The sequence below is a fragment of the Rhinatrema bivittatum genome, chromosome 9 (assembly GCF_901001135.1).
Source record: "Rhinatrema bivittatum chromosome 9, aRhiBiv1.1, whole genome shotgun sequence".
NCBI lineage: Eukaryota > Metazoa > Chordata > Amphibia > Gymnophiona > Rhinatrematidae > Rhinatrema > Rhinatrema bivittatum.
In genome coordinates this window covers 183,735,252-183,760,205 of record NC_042623.1, presented here as the reverse complement: position 1 = coordinate 183,760,205, position 24,954 = coordinate 183,735,252, and the positions used below count along the sequence as shown (strand labels likewise).

Sequence of the window (24,954 nt, the reverse complement as noted above, 5' to 3'; positions counted from 1 at the left end):
TGCCCTGAAGAAAACGAGCGAGGATTGCCCTTAGATTAAGGGAACAACTTGCTGTGACAGAGGGCAGCTGAGCCCGGGGCTTGGAAACTTTCAAAGCTGAGTAATTAGAGTGCAATTAGGAAATGCCACCTTGTTAGGGTGCCGCAGCCCTCTCTCTCAGGGAGGAAAGGTCTGTGTCCTTTATCTGCCGGTCCGGCAGGGGGCAGGTCGCAGGCTGGGGGGAGAAGGATCCTGCTTGGCTCGGAAGTTTGGGAAGCCCATTTTTTTTTTAATTCAGGAGCGGATTTTAGGCTCCAGGGTGGCTGCAGCGTCCGCGCTGCGATCCCCTGTACCTGAGGGTCACAGAGGTCACTGAGGGGGGAGGGGGTGGCAGCGGGCTGTGAAAGGGGGACTGACTTTCTTTTCCAGGACGCAGCCCCTAGGCCCTGTCACCTCGCTGGCCCCCAAAAGCCACCGAAGCAGAAGAAGATCCTGCCAGAAGAAGGCTGTGCTCTGAGGGACCCTAAGCAGGCGGATCTCCCTCTCACAGCAGAGATCAATTCTCCCGTGTCGTGGGTCTGAAGTTACCAAAAAAAAATAAAAGAAACTTCTAGGATTTCCAGTCCTCCTTCTGGTGAAAAAAAAGGCGGAGAAGCCGAGCCGGATTGGCCCCCAGTGTTTGGGTGACATCACCAGGCTGATTATAAAAACGAATGGAAGGAGCCGGGCAGACCAAGCAGCGCCTTGCAAAACTTACCAGAGAAGGACGGATTGCAGAAGCAGGACCTCCCCCTCCCCTGGCCACCTGTCCGGAGATGCGGGGCGCTCACTTTCTGGCTTGGGCACTTTTGCTGGCCATGCTGTGCGGGAGCTTGGAAGAGGCGGCCCTGGCCGGGCAGAAGGTAAGCTCTTAGGGACGGGGGATACACGGCGCTCTGCCAGGCTGCAGGGGTCGGACACCCCCACCCCCCCCCCCCTTCTCGCTTAGGTTTACCGGGTGAGGGTTCAGAGTCCTCGGGGAGGCAGCAGATCTGGGAGTGCGGGGGCCCTGGGGATCCCAGAGACCTCGGCGGGGACCTTGCAGAGCAGAAACGGAATCTCCTTTCCCTGCTCCTCCACAGCTCGTCCCTGAAACCCCTTTTCTACACCTGTCACTCTCGTGTCTGGCTTGCAAGAGCCCTGGGTGTCCCTGTTAAAAGAAACCTTAATCTCCACCTGCTCGCCGTAACCCGTCTCCTCTGCCTGAGGCTTGATTTGTGCTGGGGCAGCAGGTCCCTGGCGGGGAGGGTTGGCTTCAGCCTGGGGGAGGGGGCAGGGGGGCAGCAGGTCCCTGGCGGGGAGGGTTGGCTTCAGCCTGGTGGAGGGGGCAGGGGGGCAGCAGGTCCCTGGCGGGGAGGGCTGGCTTCAGCCTGGGGGAGGGGGCAGGCTGATCCCTGACTTGGCCGGGGCTGGGAAGGGGTTGTGGTCACTGCTTACCGGTGACCCCTTGCCCGGGTCCATGCCCCCCGAGGCAGTCCTGTTGCTAGGTATTGGGGAGGGGGATAGGACTCTCTCTGCGCTGGGATGGAGCCGGAAGTGCAGGTGCAGAGAGCTGAGCTGCCTCTCAACCCCCTCCCTCACCCTCAGGCTCTCTCCCGCTCTCCCTCTCCTGCTCTCCACCTTCCCTCACGGCTGGGAGCGTCCCGCCAGGGTGACCGGCTCTCTCTTAAGGAGGGTCCTTCCTTATCATCGAACCCAAAAAGACATTTCCAGACTAATTATCTAAAGGTGCCTGGCCGTGGGCTCCGGGGGGGGGGGGGGGGGGAGATACCCCCAATCCCGTGGGGCAGGAGCCGGAGGCGCGGGCTGGGCTGGAGGCAGTTATATATCAGGGGAGAGCGCTTCAGAGCATAGTAAAGGCAAGGAATCGGACCCCTTAATACACGAAGGAGCCAGGAGAGGAAGTACTGTGACCTCGGATGGCTTAAAGCAGTCAAGCGATGACAGGAGCTTGGGGCTGGAGCCTATAAAGAAGGTTTGGGGGGGGGGGGGGGGGGAGTAGAATAAAGCTCCGATCCTGGGCCGGGGGAGGGGGATGCTGGTTACAGGAGAATAAAGCTCCGATCCTGGGCCGGGGGAGGGGGAGGCTGGTTACAGTAGAATAAAGCTCCGATCCTGGGCCGGGGGAGGGGGATGCTGGTTACAGGAGAATAAAGCTCCGATCCTGGGTCGGGAGGGGAGGTTGTGATAGAGGAATAAAGCTCCGATCCTGGGTCGGGGGAGGGGGTGGATGCTGGTTACAGTAGACTAAAGCTCCGATCCTGGGCCGGGGTCGGGGGTTGTGATAGAGGAATAAAGCTCCGATCCTGGGTCGGGGGAGGGGGTGGATGCTGGTTACAGTAGACTAAAGCTCCGATCCTGGGTCGGGGGAGGGGGTGGATGCTGGTTACAGTAGAATAAAGCTCCGATCCTGGGTCGGGGTCGGGGGTTGTGATAGAGGAATAAAGCTCCGATCCTGGGTCGGGGGTTGTGATAGAGGAATAAAGCTCCGATCCTGGGTCGGGGGAGGGGGGGGGATGCTGGTTACAGTAGAATAAAGCTCCGATCCTGGGCCGGGGGAGAGGGGGATGCTGGTTACAGTAGAATAAAGCTCCGATCCTGGGTCGGGAGGGGGGGTTGTGATAGAGGAATAAAGCTCCGATCCTGGGTCGGGAGGGGGGGTTGTGATAGAGCAGGGGTCAGGAACCTTTTTGGCTGAGAGAGCCATAAACGCCACATATTTTAAAATGTAATTCCATGAGAGCCATACAATATGTTTAAAACTAAATACAAGTAAATGTGTGCATTTTATGTAAGATCACACTTTTAAAGTACAATAAGTCTCTGAAAATATTACACCAGGCCTTAAGACACCAATACATCTCCTATTAGGAAAACGGACCAAGTCAGGCTGCTATAGAGTCCTACACAGAAACTACACGCCAGCAGAAAACCTCACCTGAATCACGTGCTGTCCCTCACCTAACATAGAATAAAGAGACCAAAACGCATAACAAGAAGCATGCAGACAAAAACTGAATTGGAAACTGCAACAAGCCAGAGTCTCTGTATGCAGTGTAACAAAGGAAAAAAGAAACATCACACATCCTTATAAAACAAATCAAGAAATATAAAATCATCAGCAGTAAAACTGTACTAACAAAAAGAACATATTTCGAAACAGCTGATGAGTGGAATATCCAATAATTAAAAACTCATATAAAACATTTCCAGATACCAACAAAATATTTCAAAATAGCAGACACAAAGATCCAGTAATGAAAAATAATAAGGATACAAAAATTTTTTTGCTCTGCATACCTGGGAACGTTTGATATCCAGGTGTCCTGAGATTGTTCTGAATTAGCAGGAGGTGGGGTGGTTTGCTTGGAACTTTCTCCTCTCTCAGTCACATACCAGCGCTCTCTCTCACACTGGCTCTCAATGACACACCTATACACACATGCTCTCAGTCACTCACATATACAAATGTTTTTTCTCTCTCCCTTATATAGGCTCTTAATTACACATTTACACACATGCTGTCTATCTTTTCACGCTTACACACACACAGGCTTTCAATCACATAAATACATGCTGTCTTTTTCTCTCACACACAGACTCTCATTCACATGCTTACAAACATGTCCTCTCTTTCTCTCATTTACACACAGGCTCTCAATCACATACTCACATGCTCCCTCACCTAAATCAGCTCTCAATCACACACAGACACACATGGTCTCTCTCTCTCATTTAAACACAGGCTCTCAATCACATACTCACATGCTCCCTCACCTAAATCAGCTCTCAATCACACAGACACACATGGTCTCTCTCTCTCATTTAAACACAGGCTCTCAATCACATACTCACATGCTCCATCACCTAAACCAGCTGTCAGACACAGACACACATGATCTCTCTCTTACTTATACACACAGGCTCTTAATCATACATACACATGATCTCTCTCACACACAAAGGATCTCAATCATACACACATACTCTTTCAAACAAACAGGTTTTCAATTACAAACTTACACATACAGGTTCCCAATGGTAAACTTACATTCATGCTCTCTCTCTCACAGGCAGGATCTCAATCACAGACATACTCTCTTTCACATATACAGGCTCTCAATCATTCACATACATGCAATCTCTCACTCACACACACAGGATCTCAAACACACACGCTTGCTCGCTCATTCACTCTCTCTCTCCCCCCCCCCCCCCCCCACCCCGGGAACTCGCGGCAGCAGCAGCCACCTCCCAACGCTAACCTCCTTCATTTTCAGCCCTCGCGGAGGCGAAGGCGGAGTCCCATCGGCCGCGGTTGAAGATTTTCATTTTCCTCCGAGCTGCGCTGCAGTCTTCTTCCCGTCGGAAGAAGACTGCAGCGCGGTGCCTGCATCGGGTGCCTGCGCGAGAAGACCCGCGCAGGCACCCGATGCTCTCCACTTCCTCTTCCGGGCCGCGGGAAGAAGAGAGCACGCCGGTGCTCTCTTCTTCCCGCGGCCCGGAAGAGGAAGTGGAGAGCATCGGGTGCCTGCGCGGGAAGACCCGCGCAGGCACCCGATGACTCCAGCGCTGGCACCCGGCTGACACCCGATGACTCCCGCGCAGGCACCCGGATGACTCCAGTCGGCGTGCTCTCTTCTCCTCCCCCCCGCGGCCCGGAAGAGGAAGTGGTGAGCATCGGGTGCCTGCGCGGAAGAAGAGACCACGCTAGTGTGGTCTCTTCTTCCCGCGCAGGCACCCGATGCTCTCCACTTCCTCTTCCGGGCCGCGGGGGGGGGGGGGGGGGAGAAGAGAGCACGCCGGTGCCGCTGACTCCAGCTGTCCTGCCGCGTTCCGCCCGGGCTGACAGCATTTTAAGCCCGGGTGGCGGAGGACCGGGGAGCAGCTGGGTTAGCGGGGAACCGCGAAGTATGGCGACACTTGTCTGCGAGCCAGATGCAGCCCTCAAAAGAGCCATATCTGGCTCGCGAGCCATGGGTTCCCGACCCCTGTGATAGAGGAATAAAGCTCCGATCCTGGGTAAGGGGAGGGGGTTGTGATAGAGGAATAAAGCTCCGATCCTCGGTCGGGGGAGAGGGGATGCTGGTTACAGTAGAATAAAGCTCCGATCCTCGGTCGGGGGAGAGGGGATGCTGGTTACAGTAGAATAAAGCTCCGATCCTGGGTCGGGGGAGGGTGACATGTGAAGTAAAGTTCAGGGGACAGCCCAGCGCTGCCGCAAGCTGTCAGAAATAGAGCCCGTTCAGGCGGGGAAGGGAACGGAGCCCGATTCGTTTGTGCTTGGCTAAGATGCGTGGGGTTTGTTTTTATGTTGTTGGGGGGGTTTTTTCTGTCCTGTTCTGCAGTCCCTGCGCAGTTTGCTGGGCGAAGAGCTTGCAGAGTATTTGGCCTCCGAAGAGAGAGGAGACAAGGCTGGGCTCCTGAAATCCCGTTCCCGGCTCCTGCGGGACCTGCACATCAACCCCAGGGCCCGGTCAGACTCGGCCCGGCTGCAGAACATCCGAAAACAGAAAAGCCTCAGGAGCAGTAAGAACAAGTCGGACGGCTGCTTCGGCATGAAACTGGACCCGATCGGCGCCATGAGCGACTTGGGCTGCTAGAGCACTGCCACCTAGCGGCGCTCAGGTAAATCGCTTTCGGTCCTTCCGTGGCCGCAGTGGGGCAAAGAATTGACATTAAAGGGCAGATCGGCTCCCAGAGCTCAGCAGCGCGTTTGCTGCTGCTCACATCCTAGGCTGGCGTTGCTGAGTTGTATGTTGCTGTTTTAACCACTATATATATATAGATAGATAGATAGATAGATGTGTGTATATATATAGATATGTGTATAGATATAGATAGACAGATGTGTGTGTGTGTATATATATATATATATATATAGATAGATAGATAGATAGATAGATGTGTGTGTATATATATATAGAGAGAGAGATATATAGATAGATAGATATGTGTATATACCGTATTTTCCGGTGTATAAGACGACTGGGCGTATAAGACGACCCCCCCCTTTTTTATACATATTTTTAAGAAAAAAAATAATTTTACACTCAAACAGGAGCAACCCTATCTATGAAAAGGCAACACTACAAATACCGTATATCAGGCCCTAAAAACCAATATACCTCTTATTAGGAAAACAGAACTAGCAAGCAGCTATAGATCCCCACACATAAATAATTGTAAAACTATACTAATAAGCAGAATAAATGTTTCAAAACAGCTATGAACAGAATAACATCCAACAATTAAAAACTCATAAAAACTATTAAACATTCTCCAAACACCAATAAAATATTTCAAAAAAGCAGACACATCACATAATATTAAATAATTAAAATGGCAGTCAATCAAGAAAAATAAACTTAAAAAGCCACCTTTCCTTACCCTCTCCAGCAGCTCTCCTATTCCTCTTCCTCTTCCTTAGGGCCCATGTCTCTCACACACACACCATACCAGTCATGCCCCCATGACCAGTTTCTGTCTCTCACGCACCAATCATTTCCCAAACAGTCTGACACACACACCAGACACCTTCCTGAACAGTTTCTCTCATGCCATACACACACACAGGCTTCCCACTCCCGTGTTCTGCTTACCGTACATATACGGGCTTCTCACTCTCATAATCACTTTCTCTGTCTCACACACACACACCAGTCTCTCTCTCATTTCCATGCTCACTCTCCACGTGCACAGGCTTCTCATTCCCTGAATCACATTCTTTCTCTCACATTCACACACAGCAGTCTCTTTCTCTTACACACACCGTCACCTTATCAACCAGTCTCTCTCTCATGCACGCGCACACACACACACAGCCAGTCCTCCCGCTCCCATGCTCTCTCTCACATAATCAGGCTTCTTACTCCCATGCTTTCTCACATACCCAGATTTCTCACTTCCATGCTTTTTCTCTCTCTCACACTCACATACACATCAGTCATCTCTCTGAGCAGTCACTTTCATTGTCTCTCACACACATGAGCTCGCTGACCAGTTTCTCTCAATCACACACATGCTCTCAATCAAATGCATTCTCTCACTTACACACAGGCTGGCTGCTTCTCTCTCTCTCTCTCTCTCTCACTTACACACAGGCTGGCTGCTTCTCTCTCTCTCTCTCTCTCTCTCTCACTTACACACAGGCTGGCTGCTTCTCTCTCTCTCTCTCACTTACACACATGCAGGGTGGCTGCTTCTCTCTCTCTCTCACTTACACACATGCAGGGTGGCTGCTTCTCTCTCTCTCTCTCACTTACACACAGGCTGGCTGCTTCTCTCTCTCTGCTTCTCTCTCTCTCTCACTTCCACGCCCCCCCCCCCCCCCCCCGAGCACAAATAGTAGCTGCAGCAGCTTCCTCCTCCAGCCCCCGCAGGCCAAGAAAGAAGAAACCCATCGGCCGGGGGAGGCTCACGCTGCTGTCTCCTTTCCTGATTACCAGCTCTTTCGACTGCTCGGGGGCCGCTGCTGCTGCGCCGCTGCTATTTTTTCACGCAGCACGGCTCTTTCTTCCCGCGCTTCACTTCCTGTTCCGGTTCAAAGGGGGGGGGGGGGGGGGCGGGAAGAAGACAAGGCCAGCCGCGGATGCCACAGCTTTTTTTTTTTTTTGCACCGCTGCCGTTCCCGCTGGGCTTGAACGTGCTTTTAGCCCAGCGGCAACGGCAGTGCGGTGCGCGGGAAGGAGAAAGCCGTGCCGCATGAAAAGATAGCAGCATCGGCCCCGAGCAGTCGAAGGAGCTGATAATCGGGAAAGGAGACAGCAGCATGAGCCTCCTGCGGCCGATGGGTTTCTTCTTTCTTGGCCTGCGGGGGCTGGAGGAGGAGGTGATGCAGCTACTATTTGTGCTCGGGGGTGGGGGTGGAAGTGAGAGAGAGAGAGAGAGAGAAACAACCTGCCTGTGTGTAAGTGCGAGAATGCATTTGATTGAGAGCATGTGTGTGTGATTGAGAGAAACTGGTCAGAGAGCAGGTGTGCCCGGCGTATAAGACGACCCCCGACTTTTGAGAAGATTTTCTTGGGTTAAAAAGTCGTCTTATACGCCGGAAAATACGGTATATAGATATAGATAGATAGATAGATGTGTGTATATATATATAGATATAGATAGATGTGTGTATATATATAAATAGATATATTTATTTATTTAGCATTTTTATATACCGAGATTCTTGTAGCAAAGCTACAAATCAATTCGGTTTACATTTTAACATTAACAGGCATGTAAGAATGCGGTTACATAGAACAAGGAAAATTAACTAGGATCAGCAAGCGAGAGGTATTACCATAACAAAATAGTATGATATTTATGTGTAACAAGCTCAACAATAGCTAAACAAGTAACAAGCAAGACAATAGCTAAACATGGTTCAATCTGGAAGAACTGCGGTTTGAGAAGGCTGCATGTAAGAATGATATCTGGGATTACAATATGGTTATAATCTGAGAGAGCCATTTTAAGATGGAAAGGGCGTGATTAGTGGGAGATTATTGGTGTAGATTGAAAGCTTGCTCAATCGATGTATCTGTGATCATTTTATCACTTTACTGCCTGGGATTACACATCCCCAGAGCCCCAGATGTGACGTCCTCTGCATTCTTTCTCCTTGATCACGATGTATCTGTGATCATTTTATCACTTTACTGCCTGGGATTACCATCCCCAGAGCCCCAGATGTGACGTCCCCTGCATTCTTTCTCCTTGATCACAATGTATCTGTGATCATTTTATCACTTTACTGCCTGGGATTACCATCCCCAAAGCCCCAGATGTGACGTCCCCTGCATTCTTTCTCCTTGATCATGATGTATCTGTGATCATTTTATCACTTTACTGCCTGGGATTACCATCCCCAGAGCCCCAGATGTGACGTCCCCTGCATTCTTTCTCCTTGATCACGATGTATCTGTGATCATTTTATCACTTTACTGCCTGGGATTACCATCCCCAGAGCCCCAGATGTGACGTCCCCTGCATTCTTTCTCCTTGATCACGATGTATCTGTGATCATTTTATCACTTTACTGCCTGGGATTACCATCCCCAAAGCCCCAGATGTGACGTCCCCTGCATTCTTTCTCCTTGATCACGATGTATCTGTGATCATTTTATTACTTTACTGCCTGGGATTACACATCCCCAAAGCTCCAGATGTGACGTTCCCTGCATTCTTTCTCCTTGATCACGATGTATCTGTGATCATTTTATCACTTTACTGCCTGGGATTACCATCCCCAGAGCCCCAGATGTGACATCCCCTGCATTCTTTGTCCTTGATCACGATGTATCTGTGATCATTTTATCACTTTACTGCCTGGGATTACACATCCCCAGATGTGACGTCCCCTGCATTTTTTCTCCTTGATCACGATGTATCTGTGATCATTTTATCACTTTACTGCCTGGGATTACCAGCCCCAGATGTGACGTCCCCTGCATTCTTTCTCTTTGATCACGATGTATCTGTGATCATTTTATTACTTTACTGCCTAGGATTACCATCCCCAGAGCTCCAGCTGTGATGGTCCCCTGCATTCTTTCTCCTTGATCACGATGTATCTGTGATCATTTTATCACTTTACTGCCTGGGATTACACATCCCCAGAGCCCCAGATGTGACGTCCCCTGCATTCTTTCTCCTTGATCACGATGTATCTGTGATCATTTTATCACTTTACTGCCTGGGATTACACATCCCCAGATGTGATGGTCCCCTGCATTCTTTCTCCTTGATCACGATGTATCTGTGATCATTTTATTACTTTACTGCCTGGGATTACCAGCCCCAGATGTGACATCCCCTGCATTCTTTCTCCTTGATCACGATGTATCTGTGATCATTTTATCACTTTACTGCCTGGGATTACCATCCCCAGAGCCCCAGATGTGATGGTCCCCTGCATTCTTTCTGCTTGCTTGTTCTTCCTGAGGTTACCAGTTTTCCTTAATCTCTTTCTGCTGTTCCATATCATACACATTTGGAAGCAATTTTCAGAAGGTTTTATCTGTGGATAAATGGGTATTTATGTTCCCCAAAATTCCCTTCCTCCCGGCGTGGTGGAAAACATGTGCACCGTTCCCAGCCAAGGCACCGGAGGCATCCTGGGGTCAAGTTCCTGTCGGGTGCTGGCAGATCCACCAGGCCCAGGCGTCTTCATAGGAAATCTGCCCTGCTCCTGTCCCTCTTGTGGATGTTCCTTGTCTGTTCCAAGGACAGTGGTAGGGATGGATTGCCCTCCCTTCCTCGTTGTTAAAGGGAGAGGACATTGTTAATCCATTTCATGCTAACGAGGGATGTATAAATAAGGACTCCTGGTAACACTATTACATGACGTCATTGCTCAGAATTATTGCTTACATTTCATATCCCAGTAAGAAATCTGACAGCAGAGAACACCGGTCGTATTAGTGAATGCAACTTGTTAAAGGATAAGAGGCAGCTTTGAACCTGATCTAAAGCAAGACCTGCTGACAGAACCACAGTCCCGCACACTCCAGTACCCTGCTGCGATAATAATTATTCAGTTTGTTATTCGCTACTCCCCAAGCACCCAAGGCGAAAATTTCACAGCACACAGAATAAATTGGCACATCAGCATCATAAAACAAACATAACATTCAACTTAAAATAAAATCCAGCTTGATTTATGATTGTAATGTTGTAATCTCCCTAGAATTGGTGATAGTGCAGATTATATATATATTTTTTTTTTTAATAAATAAACATCAAAGTATAAACTAAACAATTTTGATTAAAGCTTGTATTTATTTATTATTTATTTAGAGATTTTTTTTCTATACCGTGGCACTTTAATAACATCACCTCGGTTTACAAAAAACAGTAACATTAGCAACAAGCTTTACAGATAAAATGAACTAATGTGAACAATTTAAATATCCATTATTTTGTAGGATATATCCTACAAAAATCCATTTTTGTAGGATATCCATTATTTTTGTAGGACAACATAGCGGGAATGGGGGTTTGAATTCTTTGCGTAGATCTGATAATAGATTGGACTGGATGGGCTATTTTGCTCCTCATTTGTTGACGTTTAATATAATAATACAAACCATTTCTTAATTAAACAGACCCCATTATCTCACCTATTCAGTTGGCATATCAGCAAGAAAAGCTGATTCCTATAACCAAGTCATTACCTACTTCCTGAAAGATTATAAACTAAACTAGAGTGGTAACTTAGACCAGGAGCAGAGCAGTCCAAGAAAATGCGTTTTTTAAGGTGTCCCCATGTTGAGACAACCACTTACCCTTGTGATAATTTTGGAGCTCATACACTCCACTGCCTTGCTGCCATAGAATACAATCCACGCATACTCCAGTGCCGTGTTGTGACAGAATCACAATCTATGCACACTCCAGTGCCCTGTAATCATAGGGAGGAGGAATAGCCTAGTGGTTAGAGCAGTGGACTATGAACCAGGAAACCAAGGTTCAAGTCCCGCTGTCCCTCCTTGTGACCTTGGGCAAGTCACTTTACCCTCCATTGCCTCAGGTACAAAAAACTTAGATTGTAAGCCCTCCGGGGATAGAGAAATACAGTACCTGAATGTAAACCGGTGTGATATCTCAATTGAGATATCACACCGGTCCTCAATTGAGATATCACCGGTGTGATATCTCAATTGAGATATCACACCGGTGATATCTCAATTGATATCTCACACCATGTATCAAGATTCACGTACACTCCGCTGCCCTGCCGTCATAATTCCACGATCACACCGGTGATTCCACGATCACATCTTGATACATGGTGTGATATCTCACACCATGTATCAAGATTCACGTACACTCCGCTGCCCTGCCGTCATAATTCCACGATCCACGCACACACTACCCTGCCCTGCCGTCATAATACCATGATTCACGTACACACTCTGCTGCCCTGCTGTCGTAATACCACGATCCACGCACACACTACCCTGCCCTGCCGTCATAATACCATGATTCACGTACACACTCTGCTGCCCTGCTGTCGTAATACCACGATCCACGCACACACTCCTCCACATTGCTGTCACACACTCCGCTGCCCTGCCATCAAAATACCATGATCCACGCACTCACTCCCCTGCCCTGCTGTCATTATACCACGATCCACGCACACAATCCCCTGCCCTATTTTATTTATTTATTTATTTATTTATTTATTTTGTATACCGACTTTCGATCGAGATATCACATCGGTTTCCAGATAACAGGTTGAATAGGGCGAGAACTGCCCTATTTTACATTGTAACAAGATAACAATTAAATTAATTAAACAACTAATAAATGAATAAACAGTTAATAAATGAAACATCGTAACAGTTGAAATATAAATTAAACAAGCCGTTAAGCCCGTCACAACGGGCTACATTACATTTTTGTTTTCGGTCCATTTTCGAAAACAGCACCCTCCTACACCTTTTCTTCCTCATTCCCCCTTCCCCTCAGTCACTCACCCCCTTCCCACCCCTCAGTCTTACTCACTCTCTGTCTCCCACTGCCTCCTTCCCCTCACTCTCACCTCCCTCCCCTTCCCTCAGTCACTCCCACCTCTCTCCCCTTCCCTCAGTCACTCCCCACCCTGTCTCAATCCCATCCCCTCTCCATCAGCCCTCCTCCACTCCCTTTTTCTCTGCTCCACAACTTCTTACCCTTCCACTTACTCACATCCCTGTCTCTCACCTCTCCCTCATTCTCCATCTCCCCTCACTCTTCCCCACCCCCTCCCTCACTCAGTCCCTCCCTCAGTCCCTCCCCCTCTCTCCCTCTCACTCAGTCCCTCCCTCCCACTTCCTCAGTTCCTTCCACTCCCTCAGTCCCTCCCCCTCACTCAATCCCTCCCTCCCTCCCACTCAGTCCCTCCCCCCCACTCAGTCCCTCCCACTCCCTCCATCCCTCCCTCTCACTCAGTCCCTCCCTCCCTCTCTCTCTCTCCTCCCTCCCTCGCTACTGGCCGCTGCTGCTCCTCGTCGTCATTCGCTGCCGTCGCTGCCGCCAACGCCCGACGCCGCCGTCGCTGCCGCCAACTGCTGCCATCGCCGCTGCCGCTGCCACCCGACGCCACCATGTTTTGTTTTTTTTTTAACGCTGGCTAAGACCGACGTCCTTGCCCGCACATGCGCAGTAGAGCTGTGCTCTACTGCGCATTTGCGGGCTGTCGGTCATGGCCCATTTATAAGGTAGATTGTCATAATATCATGATCCACACACACTCCGTTGCCCTGCTGTCATAATACCATGATCCACGCACACACTCCGCAGACCTGTCATAATACCACAATCCACGCACACACTCCGCCGCATTGCTGTCACACACTCCCCTGCCCTGCTGTCATACCACGATCCACGCACACACTCCCCTGCCCTGCTGTCATATCATGATCCACGCACACCTCCCCTGCCCTGCCATTATACCATGATCCACGCACCCACTCCCCTGCCCTGCTGTCATACCATGATCCACGCACCCACTCCCCTGCTCTGCCATCATAATACCATTATCCACGCACACACTCCCCTGCCCTGCTGTCATAATATCATGATCCACGCACACACTCCCTTGGCCCTGCCATCATAATATCATGATCCACACATACACTCCCCTGCCCTGCCATCATAATATTATGATCCACGCACACACTCCCCTGCCCTGCTGTCATAATATCATGATTCATGCACACACTCCCCTGCCCTGCCAAATCTGTTTATTGCACGCCAGGACCAGAGTTGCAGTTGGGGACAGTTGTTCTGGGGAGTGGGGAAGAGTTTGGACTTACCTGTGAACCTTTTAGGAAAAATCCTTGCATTGATTTAACAGGGCATACATGCACAACATCCAAACTTCAGTTGCATCCGGATATAAAAGCTAAAGTTTATACAACTGAAAGTTCAGATAGCAAATCTCCAACATATTCACATGCTGCTCCCCAGACTCAAACCCAATCTTTCCCCACCCCTCAGAAACACAAACCACCACGCAGGATGTATAGGTGATATGCATTTAAAGAATTAATGAGCGTACTAGAGTAAGGGAGTTCAGAAATGGACGCCAGATCTTCAAAACCTATTGCCAACATTTGAAGGTACTTTCAAGTATTATAATTGTTTCCATTGTCAAAAGACTGTGCATCCTGTTTTTTGCCACCCTCTAAAGAATTTGTGAGAGTTATTCTGTGCCCGCACCAGGCCAGTTACCCACGATTTTTTGAAGCAAACGTATGGGGGTAAAGTCTGCAAAGAAAAGGTACGCAGAGACATTATCTGACCCCGCACAGATATTAAATCACCAAACAATAGAGAACGCCCTAGACTTACTGATTCTTGGTCAGATTGAGTACAGATGCCTGCATTGATGCAGTCGTTAAGATTGGATTCACATTAGCAGATTGATTTGGGTTGGTTAAGCTAGCTCACTCTCCAGCCCCTCGGGCTACACGGGGCTGAATAAGACGCGCAGTAAATGCACCCGTTTTCCTAATGCTGACATAGCCACATCTCCTGGGCGCCTGATGCAGGATGCAAATGGGCCTGCTGCGCTAAAAAAGGACGTGCTAGGGATGAATTATGCATCTCTGGAGCTCACATTCGTTGGGCACCCAGGGGCACGTGACTGTGCACCCACAATTACAACGGGTGCTGCTCAATACGAGCGTCCGTCTTATCTAGTCTCGATTGATTTCACCCAATATCCATGCACAATATACGCGCCTGGAATGTGTATACTGTGCATCCAGAAATATTGTATTTTTAGATCAGGTCGTTACATTATTCCTTTAATCTTGAACGCTGCAAGCAGTAGACCTTAAGTATCGCAATGATGCTTAGAAGGAGGAACCACACAGAACCGTATTTTTGCATTTCTCATGAAGCCTTGACTGGTGGAATAACTTAACACCAGCTCCGGGGCTGCAATTTAATTTGCCATATTAAAAAGTGGGTGTTGGGTGCCCGGTGATTTACTGCATCGGGGGAGGAGGGGTTAGTAGGTAATAGCCTCAGCTACATGTAGTTTACACCTGATGAGTGCTCTGCAGCCATGCAGCGTGTGCAAAACGAGCGTCCAGCCCTGCGTTAACCTGCGCGCCAGGCTGGGGGCACTTTTTATTGCATCGGCCTGAGGAAGGGGGGGGGGGCGCGCACTCCGGCTCTGGTGTCCCTCGGTGCTGTGTGCCAGTCGACCTCTGCTGGTGAGAAAGGGAAGTGCGCGCAGCCTCAGGGGAGAGGGGGCCCCTGCAGCAAGTAAGCGAAACCTGCGGTGTGGGGGCCAGAGGAGGAGTGAGCGCGGAGGAGCGCCCCGGACATTAACCTCTTGGTTCTGCTTTTTCAGGGGCTCTAACTTAGACGGCGGCTTCTCAGAGATGTTATCCATCGAGCTGAATCAAGGACAGCCCTTCCGGCGCCGGTACGAGGAGATAGATCGTCACTGCTTGCAATTATTCGGTTGTTCATTTCTTTTCCCACCTCCCCCAAAATGAAACGGTGCGGTGCTGGGGCGCACGTGTCAGAGACTGATGCACCAACCGCGTCCCTGTGCTGAGGGAAATCCATGCCATGCCTATACACGTATTTATGTTGGAAAGCTATTTATATTGTTTATAAAGAGATATTTATAAGAATTTTATTTATGTAAGTAAATGAACGGGGCCAAACATTGTAACAATTTTGTCCAAAACAGCCGAAAAAAAAAGTAAAAAAAAAAAAACAAAAAACCAATAAAGTCATTCCATGAATACCCTGTAAGATGGTCTTCATTTATTTTACTACAAGATCTGACTTCATCCTGGCACAACAACTTCTGTGTAGTAATAAGACTGGCACCAGAAACTACGCTTATGGCGAATACACATAGTATATTCAGTGGAGTTTTCCAGCCATCATTAAATGCCTTTGGCACCGTTTGAAGGCACTAGAAACAGTTTTACAAGAAAAAACTTGTGCACGTGTAGGAGACACGTTGATTGATTTTGGGGTGGGAAAACTATGATCTGTCATTCATTCAGGACATGGTCGATCCCTATGACCTCAATTATAAGAACCTGCCACACTGTGTCAGACCAAGGGTCCATCAAGCCCAGCATCCTGGTTCCAACAGAGGCCAAACCAGGTCAAAGGTACCTGGCAGGCTCCCAAGGGGGTAGACAGAGTCAATGCTGCTTCTCCCAAGAATAAGCAGAGGATTTCTGCAACTCCACCTTAATAATGGTTTATGGACTTTTCCTCCAGGAACTTGTCCAAACCTTTTTTAAACGCAGTCATACTAACAGCTTTCACCACATCCTCTATCAATGAATTCCAGAGCTTAATTATCCATTGAATAAAAAATATTTTCTCCTATTTGTCATAAATACATCACCATATAACCTTATTGAATGGCCCCTAGTCGACAAGAATCCAGATCTAAGAAAATACGTGAAGACATTCAGCCCATCACGTGGTATCTTATAATGAAAAAGAGATATCTGGTATGGGTTTGGTATTTGGTTTCAGGCTATAGAGATTTACATCTGCCACGAGGCAGGAACCTCCATAGACACTTCACACGGAGCCACTGCTTAACCCCTGCCCCACGGAGAAATCAGCAATTCTCTGAAGATCTCTGGAGCCCCTGCACAGCTGCACATTTGCCCATAGACATCAATAGGAGCCCAATTCCCTCCCTCCCAACCCTCTCCTCTTATCCTCTTCTCATTCCTTACTCCATCAATACTAGCCCCCTCCACCCTTTCTGAGATGAGGGCAGGGAGTCAGGAAATACCCCCTCTCAGGAGCAGGGCAGGACCACAGGGCAGAAGCTGGCTCTGTCTTCTGCCTGGCCAGCCCCTTCTCCCGCAGGTTGAGCCCTTGGGTGCTGGGGCCAGTAGGATTGAGCTGGACAGGCTGGATAAGCTGGTCAAGGCAGGGCAGACGCAGGAAGGAGGTTGTGGGCAGAGACAGACTGGAACAGGCAATGAGTTGAGGACTGGATACCAGAACGGGTGAGGAGCTGGAGCATAAAATACCACGTCACGGGCAGAATATCTTCACTTAGGATTTTCTTAGCTCTAGCTTCTTGAAGACTAGGGGGGGACATTCAATAAAGTTATTAGGTGATACATTTAAGACAAATAGGAAAAAAACATTTTTTTTTTTTTTTGCTCAATGCATAATTAAACTCTGGGTATTGGGACAGACAAGGAGATGTGGACAGGATACTAGAACAGATAGGGAGCTGTGGACAGGATACCGGAGGCTGGACAGGGCAGGGCACAGCAAGACCAGACATGGACAGAACTAACAGGCCGATACAGTAAAGTCTGCGGGACAGCAGGTGAACGCCTGCTCTCCCAGTGCGCGTGATTCTGTATTTAAATTAGGCCCGGTGGTAGAAACGGGCAAAAGGAGGCGCTAGGGACACTAGTGCGTCCCTAGCGCCTCCTTTTTTACAGGAGCAGTGGCTGTCAGCGGGTTTGACAGCCGACGCTCAATTTTGCCGGCGTCGCTTCTCGAACCTGCTGACAGCCACGGGCTCAGAAACCAGACGCCTGCAAAATTGAGCATCTGGTTTTCGGCCCAACAGCCGCGGGCCGAATTTAATTTTTTTTTTTTTAACTTTTTTTACTCTTCGGGATCTCCGACTTAATATCGCCATGATATTAAGTCAGAGGGTGCACAGAAAAGCAGTTTTTACTGCTTTTCTGTGCACTTTCCTGGTGCCGGAAGAAATTAGCGCCTACCTTTGGGTCGGCGCTAATTTCTGAAAGTAAAATGTGCGGCTTGGCTGCACATTTTACTTTCTGTATCCTGCGCGCATACCTTATAGCGCCCTCAACATGCATTTGCATGTTGAGGGCGCTATAAGGTGCCGCGGGTTGGACGCACATTTTCTGCCCCTTACTGAATAAGGGGTAAGGGAAAACGCGCGTCCAAGAGCAGGGTAACAGTGCACTCCGTCGGAGCGCACTGTACTGTATCGGCCTGTAAATAAGGCAGATAAGGGCAGGATTTAGATAAGGCAGACAAGGGTAGGAGCAGACAAGGACAATTCAGAACAGAGAACACAGAAGCCTGAAGGCAGAAAGGCTGGAGGCCCGGAGGCCACTAAGCAAGGTAAGGACTAAGAAGGCCATAGTGCAAGGCCTAGGATAATGGCAGGCCCGGAGGCCGCACAGTAAGGTAAGGCCTAGGCAGCCAACAGAGCAAGGTTCAAGGAGGCAGAAGGCCCAGAGGCCACAAGGCAAAGTAAAACCTAGATAGGCCACAAGGCCAAGAAAGGAGCAAGAAGGCCCAGAGACTACAAGGCATAGAGCAAGGTAAGGACCAGATCAGAGAGACAAGGGTGACTCCATGAAACGGCATCTGTGTTCTGGCAAGGAAGGGTTAAATGGGCCTGGAGCTTGAGTGTGGTGCAAGCAGCAAGGTGGAGCTTGGCAAGGCTGAAGATGAAGCTCGCTGAGGACCCCTGGTGGACAGGAGCCTGCAACAGTGAATGAGTCAGATGGCCAGTGAGTAAATGGCTTGGGTAGCTCAGAACAGAGCTGAGTGGAAATCTGCACTGGTGGGGAGGTGTCCCAGCAGGCTGGATGCACAGTGAGGCTGCATGGAGGCACAGTGAGGCTGCTGGAGGCACAGTGAGGCACAGGCTGCATGGAGGCACAGTGAGGCTGCATGGAGGCACAGTGAGGCTCAGGCTGCATGGAGGCACAGTGAGGCACAGGCTGCATGGAGGCACAATGAGGCACAGTGAGGCTCAGGCTGCTGGAGGCACAGTGAGGCTGCATGGAGGCTGCTGGAGGCACAGTGAGGCTGCTGGAGGCACAGTGAGGCTGCATAGAGGCACAGTGAGGCTGCTGGAGGCACAGTGAGGCTGCAGGGAGGTTGCTGGAGGCACAGTGAGGCACAGGCTGCAGGGAGGGACAGTGAGGCTGCTGAAGGCACAGTGAGGCTGCAGGGAGGTTGCTGGAGGCACAGTGAGGCACAGGCTGCAGGGAGGGACAGTGAGGCTGCTGGAGGCACAGTGAGGCTGCTGGAGGGACAGTGAGGCTGCATGCTAGGTGAAACCATGACACTTTCTTTTGATCTGAGTGCACTGTTTCCCCCACTCAACCAGAGTGTCTCCTCTTGTTTGCCTCCTCCATGTGTCCCCCCTCGTCTCCTTACATTCCTCCCACTTTCTTTTCCCTAAAACTGATTCTCACACATCCTCTTCTCCTACAAGTGGCCCCCCCCCCACCCCCACATTCAGGAAGCCTCGATCCCAGTTTTTTGTATCTCCTTTTGGACCCCAGAAGCTCAGCTTCCTATCATACACTTTATCTCACACATTTAGCCCCCCCCCAGGTCCAGCACGCTCCCTCCCAGCATGCACCTCCCACACCACGCTCTCTCTCGAACACACACACACACACACACACTCTGCTGTTCACTCCCCACCTCCATCCAGCCTTCAGATCCCCAAATTAGCACCCATACCCTACATCCAAAAAGCAGCCACCCCACAGAGCTCAGAGGAAAAGTGTACGGTCGTGCCTTTATGAAATGGAAGAGTAAATCTGGTTCCTTCCTTCTGCCAGGTAAGGAGGAGCTCCAGAAACAAAGCAGGGCAGCGGAGCTGAGACTAAATGTGGGGGTACAGGCAAGGCCAGCGCAGCCCTTAGACAAAGCGGAGCGCCAACATTTTCAAGGCATGAAAATCCTGCCCCCCCCCCCGAGAGGGCACAGAGGGGGCGCTGCAGCAGATCTAACACTGTCAGAGAAGGGGGTGCTGTGCTGGAGCTGCCATGGGGTCCGAAGGCCATGGCATTGGCACTGCTTACAGATTTAGGAGTCTGAACCCCAACTTCAGGGTCCCTGGGAGAATTCTGCCTCCCCCTTCCCCTCAGCCAGCGTCTGAGAGGGAGGCAGCAGGGTTACCCAGCACCTGCCATGAAGAGCACAGCCCTCTCTTTCCTAAATCAGAAGAACTGGTGGAAGGAAGGCAAAACGATGACCGTCATGGTTAAAAGGTGAGGTGAAAGAGGCTATTTTAGCCAAAAGATCATCCTTCAAAAATTGGAAGAAGGATCCATCTGAAGAAAATAGGATAAAACATAAGCATTGTCAAGGTAAGTGTAAAACATTGATAAGACAGGCGAAGAGAGAATTTGAAATGAAGTTGGCCATAGAGGCAAAAACTCATAATAAAAACTTTTTAAAATATATCCAAAGCAAGAAACCTGTGAAGGGAGTCGGTTGGACCATTAGATGACCGAGGGGTTAAAGGGGCTCTTGGGGAAGATAAGGTCATTGCAGAAAGACTAAATTAATTCTTTGCCTCCGTGTTTACTAATGAGGATGTTGGGGAGATGCCAGTTCCGGAGATGTTTTCAAGGGTGATGACTCAGACGAACTGAACAAAATCACTGTGAACCGGGAAGATGTAGTAGGCCAGATTGACAAACTAAAGAGTAGCAAATCACCTGGACCGGATGGTATGCATCCTAGGGTACTGAAGGAACTCAAAAATGAAATTTTTGATCTATTAGTTAAAATTTGTAACCTATCATTAAAATCATCCATTGTACCTGAAGACTGGAGGGTAGCCAATGTAACCCCAATATTTAAAAAAGGCTCCAGGGGCAATCCGGGTAATTATAGACCAGTGAGCCTAACCTCAATGCCGGGAAAAATAGTGGAAACTATTCTCAAGATCAAAATCGTAGAGCATATAGAAAGACATGGTTTAATGGGACACAGTCAACATGGATTTACCCAAGGGAAGTCTTGCCTAACAAATCTGCTTCATTTTTTTGAAGGGGTTAATAAACATGTGGATAAAGGTGAACCGGTAGATGTAGTGTATTTGGATTTTCAGAAGGCGTTTGACAAAGTCCCTCATGAGAGGCTTTTACGAAAATTAAAAAGTCATGGGATAGGAGGTGATGTCCTTTCATGGATTCCAAACTGGTTAAAAGACAGGAAATAGTGAATAGGATTAAATGGTTAATTTTCTCAGTGGAAAAGGGTAAACAGTGGAGTGCCTCAGGGATCTGTCCTTGGACCGGTGCTTTTCAATATATTTATAAATGATCTGGAAAGGAATACGAGTGAGATTATCAAATTTGCGGATGATACAAAATTATTCAGAGTAGTTAAATCACAAGCAGACTGTGATACATTACAGGAGGACCTTGCAAGACTGGAAGATTGGGCATCCAAATGGCAGATGAAATTTAATGTGGACAAGTGCAAGGGTATTGCATATAGGGAAAAATAACCCTTGCTGTAGTTACATGATGTTAGTTTCCATATTAGGAGCTACCACCCAGGAAAAAGATCTAGGCATCATAGTGCCTAGATCTTACTTTAAAATTGTCGGCTCAGTGTGCTGCAGCAGTCAAAAAAGCAAACAGAATGTTAGGAATTATTAGGAAGGGAATGGTTAATAAAACGGAAAATGTCATAATGCCTCTATATCGCTCCATGGTGACACTGCACCTTGAATACTGTGTGCAATTCTGGTCGCCTCATCTCAAAAAAGATATAATTGCAATGGAGAAGGTACAGAGAAGGGCAACCAAAATGATAAAGTGGATGGAACAGCTCCCCTATGAGGAAAGACTAAAGAGGTTAGGGCTGTTCAGCTTGGAGAAGAGATGGCTGAGGGGGGATATGATAGAGGTCTTTAAGATCATGAGAGGTCTTGAACGAGTAGATGTGACTCGGTTATTTACACTTTCGAATAATAGAAGGACTAGAGGGCATTCCATGAAGTTAGCATGTGGCACATTTAAGACTAATGGGAGAAAATTCTTTTTCACTCAACGCACAATAAATCTCTGGAATTTGTTGCCAGAGGATGTGGTTAGTGCAGTTAGTGTAGCTGGGTTCAAAAAAGGTTTGGATAAGTTCTTGGAGGAGAAGTCCATTAATGGCTATTAATCAAGTTTACTTAGGGAATAGCCACTGCTATTAATTGCATCAGTAGCATGGGATCTTCTTAGTGTTTGGGGTACTTAAAGCCTGGATTGTCCTCTGTTGGAAACAGGATGCTGGGCTTGATGGACCTTTGGTCTGACCCAGCATGGCAATTTCTTATGTTCTTAAGAGAAAGTAGGTAGGAAGGAACAGAAACAACCAGAGAGGAGAGGGCAAACAAAGGACGGCGGCAAAGGAAGACTCTGGACAGAATGTGGAGCACAGGAGGGAATGAAAATAAACTGGAAATGAGAAAAAAAAAAGAAAAGAATGAAAAACATGAATAAAAGAGAAAATAAAAAAAGACAATAAAAAGAGCAAAAGACCAGATCCAGTGAAAGTGTGAGGGGAGCTTTGCACAAGTGTCCAGGCCCCCTCCAGGTCAAACCTACTCTTCAGTCTATGCATGGCAAGGACCATCGGCCAGCGGTTCTGTAATGTGCTCGGGTCAGAACCACAGACAGAGAGCCCCCCCTCGGGGAGAATATCTGCCTGCTTCCCTGCCTTTACAAAGGGCTTTCATTCTCGCTCACATCTTGACCTCTGATATAATGAAATGAAATCCATGGATTCATCCATCAGGACCTGGAGAGAGAGAGAGACACACACACAGACAGACAGAGAGAGAGAGAGAGAGACACACACACACAGACAGACAGACAGAGAGACAGAGAGAGAGACACACACACACACAGACAGACAGACAGAGAGAGAGAGACACACACACAGACAGACAGAGAGAGAGAGACACACACAGACAGACAGAGAGAGAGAGAGACACATACAGACAGAGAGAGAGAGACACACACAGACAGACAGAGAGACACACACAGACAGAGAGACACACACAGACAGAGAGAGACACACACAGACAGACAGAGAGAGACACAGACAGACAGACAGAGAGAGACACAGACAGACAGACAGACAGAGAGAGACACAGACAGACAGACAGACAGAGAGAGAGGAGAGCTATAGGCAGGAGCAAGGAGTGAGGCAGGGACATAACCTGAGCCCCGCTCCTCAGCCCCAGGGCTACAAGGAAAGGACTCTGAAGCCAACGCCTGCTGTCTGCAGATGATGGGGTCATCCTGTCCCCCGCCCCAGAGCATCGCAAGAGAATCGCAAGCTGCTGGAGACCTGGCGAAAAGAAGAATTAGGATTGTCCAGAAAAGGCCAAAAGTTCTCCAGCACAAGCTCAAATTGTTCCTGAATAACCAAGAAGTCAAGCGAGCCCTAGACCAGATCCTCAAGCGCCACAGACAGGCAGGGAATATGCACGAGACGGGTTTGCAAGCAGTGGAGGCAGGGCATGCAAATCTGCCTCATGCATATTCATGGTGGATATCTAGAAAACCCGGCCTGTCTGTGGTTCCCGAGGACCAGAGTTAGCCATCCCTTCCCTGGACTATACAAATCTTAGCTGGAGCCCAAGTGCAGCTGAGAGTTTTAAATTGGCTTTAAAGACACTACAAGAAAAAGATGGAATATATCCCTCTGAGCAAACACAACCCCCTGGGTAAAACTACAATTACAATTAGTTGACAGCATCATTCAAGCAATCCTCTTATTAAGGGAGTGAGGTTTGGGGGTCTGTCATTTTTTTTTTTTTTAAGAAAAATAAAAACCACAAACTGGTTGTTGGCTCTCTCAGTCAATGGTACGAGGGGGGGGGAGAAGGTGACTTTCCCCGGACGCGAACTAGTCTTTCATTAACACGAGCGTCCGTTTCGTTTGTAAATCAGGCCACTGGGTTGGAACGAGCCGCAGACTTCCATTTCTTAAAATCCCCCTTCCTCCCCGCGTGGCTCTCTGTAAGAGAAGGCGCATCCATGGCGGGGGAGGGGGGACGTGCGCGTTCCGGGGAGGGCGTTGGCGTGCTCCTGCCCCGCCGGGTCTCATCTCGACGGAGTTGGGTAGCGCTGCGTGGCACGCACGTAACGCGCGGGGAGAATCCCAGCTACCCGGCCCTCTTCCGTTTTTTTTCACGTTGCTAATACCGGATGAAGTACCCTCCGCACGTGAAGGGATTTTGGTAAATTTTTTGTGTGCATGGGTGTAGACACGCAGTACGGTTATAACCGAGCAAAGCAGAGAACCTTCTCCCGAGGGGGAACAGGAGGGCGGGAGGTGAAGTTGGAGTGGACAGAGAAAGCAGTCAGAATGTTTGATCCCTCCCAAGATCTCTTAACTTCCTTATCAAAGCAAAGATGATTTTGATATAATTCCTGGATGGAGTGAGGCCCCTATGGAAGAATTTCATCTTTAAACAAAGCTTCCTGCACCCGCACCGTGTGGTCAACCATCCACCAGCTGCAAAGACCTGGATGTGGTTTTTGGAAGTCTGCAACAGCGGGCAGAGGGCATTCGTTTCAGTTCATAGAAACCTTGATGTCAGGCACTGCTGCTGACGTGTGCTAATTCAACCGCTTTCTATCTCTCTGCCCAATACATGAGCACACATTCCTCTGTGTAATTAACAGCATGTCAGACCATATTTTTAGCAAAGAGAAGCACATATAACAAGAGCTTTAAAAAAAAAAAAAAAAAAAAAAAAAAAAATATATATATATATATATATATATATATATATATATATATAAAGGATGGTTGCACTATTTCAATTCAAAACAGTGACCTTTCACAGTTAAAAGTTTGCAACTTATGCGTCTTAACTTGTGTAAGGACCCTCTAAGTTCCTCGCACACTAAATTGTCCCTAGCTTAAACCCTAAAAGGTGAATTTTAAGAGTTGCTCACTGGTGGAGGCTCCTGAAAGAGGTGATGCTGCATGGGCAGCAGCGGTGGTGGTGACAGTATTGCTGGAGGTGGTAGCAGGATGGGCAGAGGTGGTGCAGTAGGGTCAGTGGGCAATGGTGCAGGTGGAGCTTTGACTGTGTCATCCAGGCCCCTGTTGCAGGAAAGGGTGGCAGTATCCTCCAGGGCCCCATAAAATAGGATGGAGCTGGTGAGGACTGTGGTTGGCAGG

General features: G+C 48.8%; 1 protein-coding gene across 1 annotated transcript; it reads left to right on the top strand.

The window, feature by feature from the left end:
- Positions 1-215: 215 nt before the first annotated feature.
- Positions 216-15,760, top strand: LOC115099372 (C-type natriuretic peptide 2-like). Its single transcript, XM_029616969.1, has 3 exons — positions 216-881; positions 5,367-5,646; positions 15,362-15,760. Exons 1-2 carry the CDS (start codon positions 693-695, stop codon positions 5,619-5,621), a joined length of 444 nt encoding a protein of 147 aa, XP_029472829.1. The 5' UTR covers positions 216-692; the 3' UTR covers positions 5,622-5,646; positions 15,362-15,760.
- The last annotated feature ends 9,194 nt before the right edge of the window (positions 15,761-24,954 follow it).

What these genes read in the sequence shown, in the direction of transcription:
- LOC115099372 (XM_029616969.1), top strand. Translation starts at nt 693, where the DNA reads ATGGAAGGAGCCGGGCAGACCAAGCAGCGCCTTGCAAAACTTACCAGA. An exon ending in CGGCCCTGGCCGGGCAGAAG is followed by an intron (nt 882 to 5,366) that starts GTAAGCTCTTAG and finishes CCTGTTCTGCAG; the next exon opens with TCCCTGCGCAGTTTGCTGGG.